The 10,257-nt window shown below is 41.0% G+C and overlaps 1 protein-coding gene across 3 annotated transcripts in view; it reads left to right on the forward strand.

The window, feature by feature from the left end:
• LOC133956186 (metabotropic glutamate receptor 4-like) overlaps positions 1–9,937 on the forward strand; it is a 109,823-nt gene extending 99,886 nt beyond the window's left edge. For 2 of the 3 annotated variants that reach the window (XM_062391057.1, XM_062391059.1), the window contains 3 exons: positions 1,108–2,043; positions 5,970–6,216; positions 9,590–9,937. In XM_062391057.1, the coding sequence (XP_062247041.1) occupies positions 1,108–2,043; positions 5,970–6,216; positions 9,590–9,639 (1,233 nt within the window). In that variant the 3' untranslated portion in view covers positions 9,640–9,937. The remainder of the gene's footprint in view (positions 1–1,107; positions 2,044–5,969; positions 6,217–9,589) is intronic. The other variant, XM_062391058.1, reaches the window with a different exon arrangement.
• Positions 9,938–10,257: the final 320 nt, after the last annotated feature.

Consider the following 10,257-nt stretch of genomic DNA (forward strand, 5'->3'; position numbering starts at 1 on the left):
ACACAGTAGAGGATATTAACCTTCTCATAACTTATCACTGTTATCAAACATTATGCAGAATGCATCTTCCTTATGTCAGGTTTTACAGGGCAGCAGCCGACAGCATTATATTAATAATAAATCCTCCTCTGCCTCGTCGCCTTTACAATGTGTAACACACAGACCAACAAAAGCTTTATGTCAATGCAGAAAGTGTCGGAGAGTATTTCAAAGCATTTTGATATTACTTTGACATTTGACATCAGGAGTAGATTTTACCTGTTTCCTCTTCAACATTTACGCATTGGAAAACAGAATCTGCAGCGTTGCATGTGTTAACATCAAAAGTGCTTAGTTTCAAACTTTGTGAGAAGCAATTTTTTGAAAAAATGTTGAGGAACAAAGCTCATGTATTATTTTCATTGTTAGCATCATTTATACATGAACCCCCAGGCTTTTTTATTTTGTTAATGCGCATACTGCAGGTACAGTAATAGGTTATTCTAGACATGAAGGTCCTGATTTACAGATCCACTGACCTTAACATGCATGGCACTAAAGTCAAGAAAGACATATGAAGATGTTTTAAACCACAAAACTAATCATCCAGATATTGGTTTGAATAACAAATACTTATTCGCTTAATAAGGTATTCAGCTAACTATTTAGTAATGACAATTAATAAGCTCCATGCAACAGTACCGGCACATGAGGCCAGATTGCACTGTGTTGACACTGCAGAGCCACGAAGCTCGACTCTCTTTACCTAACGTTGTGAAACATTCAAAGCAATTAAACAGCAGTTATCTCCTGCTGAGCTATAATTCAGTGAGCTGTATTACCAAACAAAACTCCACTTCCATTAGGTGAATATGCTATTTACAGTTTGGTCATTCTCTTCTAACAAGTCTTAATTGATTTGGATTTATTATGTTGTGAATTGCATATACACAACACAACAATATATGCATCAAATTGTGTTACTACACCGACCATTGGAGGTTTGTTTGATGCTTTTTTAATTGTGCTTTTTAATTTTGATTATTTTTTTCAGGTTTTACGTTAGTAATGTTGTTGATGTGGTGAAATTCCACAAAACCATGTCCTGTCTCATAATTTGTCCTGCAGATCAGTGAGATGCAGTGGCCGGGTGGAACACAAGAAGTCCCCTCCTCTGTTTGCAGCCAACCTTGCCGTGCTGGCCAGCGCAAGAAGACAGTCAAGGGAATTCCATGTTGTTGGCACTGTGAGAATTGTGACGGGTACCAGTACCAGGCCGACACTTACACATGCAAGATGTGCCGTTTTGATTTGCGGCCTAACGCCAACCACACTGGTTGTGATCCCATTCCCATTGTTAAGCTGGAGTGGAGCTCCCCCTGGGCAGTCATCCCTGTCCTAATTTCTGTCTTCGGCATCATGGCCACAATGTTTGTTGTCGCCACCTTTATACGCTACAATGACACACCCATTGTTAAGGCATCGGGTCGAGAGCTGAGCTACGTGCTGCTGACGGGTATCTTTCTGTGCTACGCCACAACATTCCTCATGATCTCCACTCCTGATGTGGTAATATGCTCACTGCGACGGATTTTCCTCGGCCTGGGTATGAGTATAAGCTATGCAGCACTGCTTACCAAGACAAATCGTATCTACAGGATTTTTGAGCAGGGCAAGATGTCGGTCAGTGCCCCTCGATTCATCTCCCCGGCGTCCCAGTTAGTCATCACTTTCAGCCTGATATCAGTGCAGCTCCTCGGAGTGTGCATCTGGTTCGGAGTTGACCCATCACAAGCCATCATCGACTACCAGGACCAGCGCACGACCAATCCCGTAATGGCTCGTGGTCTTCTGAAATGTGATATATCCGACCTGTCCCTCATCTGTCTGCTGGGTTTCAGCATGCTGCTGATGGTCACCTGCACGGTTTACGCAATCAAGACCAGAGGAGTTCCCGAGACATTCAACGAGGCCAAGCCCATCGGCTTCACCATGTACACCACCTGCATCGTGTGGCTCGCCTTCATCCCCATCTTCTTCGGGACCTCACAGTCAGCAGAAAAGGTACTGGCTGATACTTATACACCAATAGGCTTTCACATGACATAACAATGCTCATCATTTGCACAATCCATGCATAATGAGCCCTGACACAACAGGGAAAGCAGGAGCAGAGACCGATCTTCCACATGCACTGGAATCAGTTGACCAGTCACAGGAGTGTGGGCCGACTGGTCAATCAGAGCAGACTCTCGGGCTTAATCGAGAGGAGATTCTTAGAGACTGGAGCTAAAGTGATGTTTTTACTGATCAAAACAGCATGTAAACCTTTTAAAGAGATAACCCAAATTATGAACTAAAATATCAGAATAGTATGTATTTAAATAACAAACCTAGTTTCAACCCTTCTTACAATTTATTTTGTGTTGTCTGTGTTTTCCAAAGCCAACATACACACGGGAGGTCTCATCAGTTTCATGTTATTTACCAAAAGTAAAGTAGCAGCATGTGATTTAAATCCACGTGTGCATGTAGGGAGTCTGTTTTTCATTTAGACTACTTATACCTTCTGTGTGTCTCATTGTGAAGAAAATAGCCACTCAATTTATGCTTGTTGTATAGCATCAACCGGTATTCATCATGAGACGATGGGCTTTGTGCTCCACCGAGGGGCTTACAAGGCTTTTAGAGTTGCCTTGTGAGGGTAATTGATTGACCTAGCGTTTCTGGGATATGTTTGCTTTAATTGTATTTGTGTGTGTGTCTCTGATTCAGCTTCACTGGGTGGAGTTACCGAGCGGTTAATCACTGCACATTCATTCACACATAGCAGGTAGTTTGTGAAGTATGGCATACAATTACAGTATTTCTTCCCTGTGTAAAGTCAAATCACAAATTACCTCCAATTGTGGTAATTTTGAGTTGGTTCTACACAGATGCACATTAAAGACCAGACAGCTTCGACAGTTCTCTTCCTGAGGACTATTTTTACTACCACAGACCATTAACATCTTTTGATGAGTGGCCTTTTTGTGCTTTCAGCCTGCCAAGTAAAAAACTGTGTCTAGCATTAATCATGTTTTTAAGTTTTAAATCCTTAACTCCATGTACAGCACGACTGCTTAAAACTCTATATTTAGTAACACCAGAATAAATGTGGAATTACCCTGTGGCAGAAACCAGAATCCACTCGGCCCTCATTGCCAGATGTGATTTTAGTCGATTGGGTCAAATTCCTTTAGCATCAGCAGACAGCAAGGCTGCTGGCTAATGCTACATGACTACAAGCTGGTGACTTGGTTTAATCTTTTCTGTAACCTATAGTTAAGCGTTTGGCAGGACACCATAGGCAGAAGGAATATTCTTTCAACTGGTTTATCATTTTCCATCAAAAGACAGAGTTAGAGTTATCGGTAGGCTTTCCCAGCTGCTCAGTAACAAAGTAAGATCATCTTTATACATTTTTTATTTCTTCATCTCTGCCAGTTCAGAAATCTCTCTCAATCTATCAATGTTCCAATAAGATCCAATTTGTAATTTAGGTACTTTGAAGACTTGAAGGTCATTTATATACAAAAGAAAAGTCAAAAAATACCCCAATTAAATCACAAACTAGTAATGTTTGTATGTTTGGAACAAACCACATTTTACTTTAAAGGCCTTTGTACAGCAGAATATTACAGTGCAGGGTTAGCCTGTGTGCACATACATATCCCATTAACAAGTTATATTAAGTTTCCCAGCAACACACATTCACTATGAAAATGACCAGCATCCTGGCTGGAATACAGTCATATGCAATGTAATGTTATTCATTTCAAATTTGAGCTTTAATGCAATGACATGAAAAGAAAAATATGCATTGAACAAAGTCTACAGGCGTTTCTCACAGCTCATATTTTGACCTGTCATAGTAGGAAAAGCACAGGCTCTACTAATTACTGACATTAATGACGGCATCATAATTCTCACATGTCCCAGAAAGGGAACAAGCCTGAAACCAAAGTGGCCACATGTGATTCATTAATCTTATTATTTACAACTTCTCTTTTTAACGATGACGTGTCTCCTGTGAAAAGCCATATGGTGTCCTTGGGCCAACAAGAGGTGCACATGATAAATATCTCTCGAGTAAATTTTTCTATGTTCAGAATACCTTAAACCCAAATAATTGGATACGAGAACTTGGGAGTAGATGTGAATTTGCGTTCCTGCTGTCGAGTTTTGCATACGGATAGGGACAGCTCTGTGGCAGCTGTCTGCATGTGAGGTCTGATAACTAAGGACAAAAAGGAGCAATCCAGCTTCACATAAACTTCATGATGGTTCGGCTCGCTGAGGTTGCTGTTCCCGGCCCTGTTCTCGTGCCCTACCGATGGAGCAGATTGGCAATCATATCGGCATGTCAGGGAAAATTTATGTCAACGGGGCCGATAGAAGTGGACAAGGGTCCTGGCTCCCATCGCAGAATGACTCCACTCTGTACTCCAGAGGGGTAACAATATTGTTCTGTACTCACCCCAGGCCACATGTAATCTTCTCAGGAGATTACAGCACTCCCCCCTCTGTCACAGAGAAAGGCTCCTGTGCCGCTTGCTGTACGACAGAATACAAAGCCCCATCCCTCCCATTTAGCAATGACATTATTTTTCTCAACTAACATGATATTAGGATGCTTAATTAACGCAAACGTTTTAAATCACAAACATCAGTCACAGTATGAGAGATTATGTTATTTATATATTTTCGTAGGTGCTTTCTCAAAAAAACAATGTCCTACATTTGCAAAAGATTGGGTAGCTACACATTGCCCTTTTGAAAAAAAAGGTAATATGAGATATTATAACTCAATATTGACATTTACCTCAAATGCTTCAACTTTCATGATGGTAAAAAAAGGTACAAAAATTTATAATGCTGAAGCGTCAAAAAACCCATATACTAACAACATATGTCATAGTCCCATATCGGGAAACATCATCCATTACTGTTGACATGCTGGCATGGTGCAGAGCGCTGCAGGCTATTCCCATGCCAAACGACTCAGTCATTTGTGATGTCTGAGAATGTAATGTCAGACGAAACCTCAGGCAAAACTCCATGAGGGATGTCTGCCAGCTGTGTTTCCACTGTACACCGTTCGCCCCGTGTTCACCGGGCAGCAATTTTCAACCAAGAGGTGTAATCAGTTCTCTTCTTCTTCCTCCTGTTTCTCTAATGACTGTGTTTAAAACTTTAGTACTGGGGAAAGAAAGAGTGTGAGCTTCAGACTCTTTATTTGCTACTGAAATTACAACTTCTGTATTTGCTCTATACAGCTTGTTAGTATCAAAGTGTCATGATTCAGTTTTAAATTTGATCTAGCCTGTTTTATTTTTACAGCCACTGTGCTGACTCACCTCAATCAACAAATCAGAGATGGACTCTTTATGAGCACAGGGGTGATTATCATAAATAAAAAAATCATTGGCAGCCACTTTTAATGTGCTTTAGGATGTATTTTTTCAGCTCCATCATTGTTGCCTGTGGCTGTGTATCTGTTACCCAGCTGTGAGACGCAGCTGTCCCAGACCTCAGAGATAAAATCCTTATGCTGTTGTATAAAACCTCAGGGTAAAAACATTTATCCTCAGAAAACTTATACTCCCATAAGAGGAAAGGAGGTTCTTATTAGTTGCATGTAATAAATTAACAAGCACAGCAATGAAAGTAGAAGTGAAGTGAAGAAACCTGTATAAAAGAATAAAAGAATGTGAATAAAGGGTATATTAATTGCTTTGTTTTGGAATTTGTAGTTAAGTGCAACTATTTTCCTCTGCTATCCACATATGACTTGTTATATCTGTCATGCATCAAGTCTTTTTCAAACTTTAGGCTCACCCTTCATTATCGTGTGCTCAGCTTAACCTGACAGTCCAAAACAACAAAAACCACTGCCCATCGCCCATAACCTCAACAAATGATTCTGTTTTGTCTCTCACACGATACAGATGTATATCCAGACCACAACCTTGACCATCTCCGTGAGCCTCAGTGCGTCCGTCTCGCTGGGAATGCTCTACATGCCCAAAGTCTATGTGGTTCTCTTCCATCCGGAGCAGAACGTACCCAAGCGCAAGCGCAGCCTGAAGGCTGTAGTCACTGCAGCCACCATGTCCAACAAGTTCAACCCTAAAGGTGGCCTGAGGCCCAATGGAGAGGCCAAGTCTGAACTCTGTGAAAGTCTCGAAACACAAGGTTAGTATCACGACTGATGGAGCAATAAAAAGGAGGAAAAAATGTAACAGCAAAAAAAACTCAACCGACAATTGATTTATATAATGTAATGAGCTGTTTGTGACAAATGGTTGCAGATAAGGTTTAATATATATAACACAATTCAGTACACCATTTAAAAAATAATTGACTAATTTTAAGTGACAACATAATTGATGACAATATTACTTTGCGCTTCAGCAGTTAGCTAAACAGCTTTTATAACATGGCTTATTTTTTAACCATGACCCATTGCCAGGGACTTAAACAGAACTGCGTCAACAATCTGGACTGAAGTGTTTCTCATTAATTACCTGTAGGTGGCAGGCAGACTAATTTGTCCTGTCCTGTCATAGGTTCATAATGATCTCAAATATTTCTACACTTCTCATTATGAGAGTGTGCATGTTCGGTCTGTGTTGTTCTCTGGGTATTACAGCTTCCTCCTGCAGTCCAAAGACCTCAGAATGGGGTTTGGTTCATTTGAGACTGTCAACTGACTGTGATATTGTAAATGGTTGTTTGTTATTGTTTGGTGGCTCTGTGATGGGCTGGACCCTGTCAGTGTTTTAAGGATAAGGGGTATAGATATGTCTCTCCCTCACACATTTATATGACACCCTCTGTTATATTCACAGTGGCCATCAGCAACATCAGGAGAAATCCCACCCATCTAAAAGTCCATCAAGTTTTTAAACATCTATCATCAAGTCAGGCAGAATTCAGCATAACCTGTGTACCCCTCATTAGATTATATCTGTAGCTACATCCACGGATAAAATCTAAATATGTTTGAAAACACTCATAGCATATTTCCATAAGCCCTTAACTAGAATAGCTATAGATAAATAACGACAGGTTAATATACGCAATATACATCTTCTTTAATCATCCAAGATGCAATAATACTGTAAATATGTTCCTCGCTGAAATTATAAGAGATGCTTTTTAAAAGGCAGAAAGCCACTGTTCTCTTTTACCGGGATAATCCAGCATTTTCAATACATGGGAAAGAATAATGGTTTCATTGTGGCTTACTCTCACCACAGTGGATTTGTAATTGTGACGTGTGACAGGGTGCCCACACGTCTTGATTTTGAAAGGGACGAAGGAGACGGTTATCTCGGCGTTGAAAAGCAGACTATTTCAATCACCGAGATAGAGTGTGTGAGCAGGCAGCCCCTGTGCGGCTGCAGGTTTGGATCCAATCAAGCGACCCCACATGTTCTAATTACTGAAGGTCCTGAGGTTACACTCTGACAAGCTGCACACTATACAATGATGTGTATTACAACCACAGCGCCTGTGGCTTCACTTGCAGGCATGTCTTTTTTTTACGTGAGAATGGAGTTGTTATATCCCATCCTATTAAAGAGCCCTTTTACAGGTGCTGATTCTCCCCCTCTGGTTTGAACTGTGCATCTAACAAATGTTCTTTGTGCTTATGTGTCAGACTGTGTTGGGGGAGGGGAGCCTTGTGAGGGACTTTAGGCTCTCAGGTAACCAAATTAGATAATGATTTTTGCCCTTTTATTATCTGTGACCACTTTTATAAAATTTCTGCTTATGACCACAACACCCATGCCTGCATATACTATGCACAAAGCATCACAGTGTGCCCCCTCGGCCAAAATACAACACCTTGAATGACATCACGATAGTCACGCCCCCGCAAATCCATCTCTGACCAACAGACATTGACTTGAATGGACAATAATGGCGTGTGGCGCTGTAAAATGGCCAATCGGCATGGTAGGGCCTGTTAATGTGGGAAGATGACACCACTCTGCCTGAGTGCAGGAGACAAGCGATAGCCATGTGTCCCCTGTAATTTGTATCCCTGTTGACAAAAGGAGGAATATGTGGTAATGGGACAACAACAACAATAAGTGTGAACAGGAAAAGACAGATGGGTCTGCCAGCTCCAATTCTTTCTGGACCATCTATTCTTTATCTTGGCCTCGCAGCACATAAATATTAAAATAAGGTTCATTTATCAATGTTTCTCTTGGAAGAGATGCTTTGGATGAAATGGCGAGGAACACCGCCCCCCCCCCCCCCCCCCCCATTCACACAGCCGACGTGGCACTGACAAATATACGGAAACATTTACCATTACAGAGCTCTACTCCACAGCACTTTTGCCCTTACTCTGGCTTTCTTCTGATTGGATTCATCCCCTCTGACATATTCAATCAGACAAGGCTGCTGTGGGCAGATTGGCAGATGGTAGTGTGATTACCTCCATGGAGCATGCTCGCTGAGGACAATCTTATTAAAAAAAAAAAAATGACAAACAGGTACAAGTTGACACTTGCACACAGACATGCGTGCAGACAAGCATGACTGCACGCATACACACAGGTACTGTATGATATGACAGTGACGTTTCACCAGCAGTCTGGGCTTCTCATGGTCTCTGTGGTCTGCCCTCTGTTTATCTGTCTTGTGCGTTTTATTCACAGCCGATATAAAATTCCATGATACATGAAAACATTAAATAATAATGAGCACTATTATCAAAAATGTATGACACCACTTGTAGTGCCAAGTCAGATCACATATTGTCTCAGTATCATTTTTACGTCTAACAGCTGTGCAATTCAAAATAGTATCACACGGACTGCTGCTGCATGCTTTGCTTGGTGCACAGAAACATCTCAGGTCTTTGCATGTGGTAAAAGACTTGCATATGAATGAGTACTAATGCATTTTATACTAATGTTGTGATCTGCTTGGTGATTTTTGAGACAATTTTATGATATTATCAGCTGTGAGGAAAACATTATGACAGTTTCCCTTAATTCCACGAATAGCAGGTGTCTATGAACATTGCCACAACCACTGATTCTGTGTCTGCATATTAATGTGCTTTAGCAGTGGGTCAATCTCAGCATTAATTCATTTCCAATACTATAAATTAATGTAACGTTTGTTTTAGAGCTGAAACCATTGATCCATCAGCAGATAAGCAAAACTTTTTCGCTGTTTCAACTATTTTGTCAAACCTATACCTAATGTCTAGTTCTATGAAACGTGGGGATTTAACAGATTGTTTCAGTTTTGGTTCAGACAAAACAATACATACATTTTTTGGAAGTATTTAAATAGTGATTTGATAACTCGAAAAACATATTTGCCAGCTGATTATCATAATGATTAAAAACAGTTTTTGTAGCCCAGTTAATTCCTGAGTCTTCATCTTCACAAATGACACATTTCAGTGTAAATGCAGTTGAACCACAGACAAGACATAACAACCTGCTTGAAAAGATTTCAGTTTTCAAGCCCATTTGATTCTCACCTGTTGCACTTTTAACCTCCTTTCTCTGTCTGCGACACTTCTCCCTTGCAGTGCTGGCCTCCAAGCAGACTTACATAAGCTACAGTAACCATGCCATCTAAGACAGAGACGAACCGTAAGAGTGGAGCAAGGGCCTGCTGGAGGAGAAATCACCTGATTCTGGGGAATAGTGGAGAAACACTGGAGGACTTCAACACTTCTACAGCGCAGAGGACCGGGGTGGAAAGATGGGAATTTGTCACTCCATAAATAGAGAGGATGTCATATTTTTCTAGAGAATCAGGTAAAGGCTCGGATGCCAAAATTTATGAGATAGCGAAATGATCTGCAGTAGGGAGGGGGGGAGATTGGACAGTTAATTTTCCTCTTCCCACCCTTTCTGAGATGTGAGCGAGAGGCGAACAGTGACGTTTCCCAGATGCAGGCTGAGTGAACACCTGGAATCGGTTTCCTTCTGAAATGTATAGCACACTATTTCCGTTCTCTCTGAGGCTGATCCATTTCCCCCTCATTTCAACAAAAACAGGGGGAAAAAGAGAGTCCTGTTTTTGCTCTAGTCAATTGCAGTTTACAAGATTAAAGAGTACAAAAAATATATATTCATTATTTTTGGTTACTGGTATTATTGTCTGCTGAAAGCTGCAGTACTCTCCAAACTGCCTTACATTCAGTATTCCCACACGAACTGACCACATGTGAAACACCTAAAAATGAAGCAG

Source organism: Platichthys flesus, chromosome 7, assembly GCF_949316205.1.
Source record: "Platichthys flesus chromosome 7, fPlaFle2.1, whole genome shotgun sequence".
Lineage (NCBI taxonomy): Eukaryota > Metazoa > Chordata > Actinopteri > Pleuronectiformes > Pleuronectidae > Platichthys > Platichthys flesus.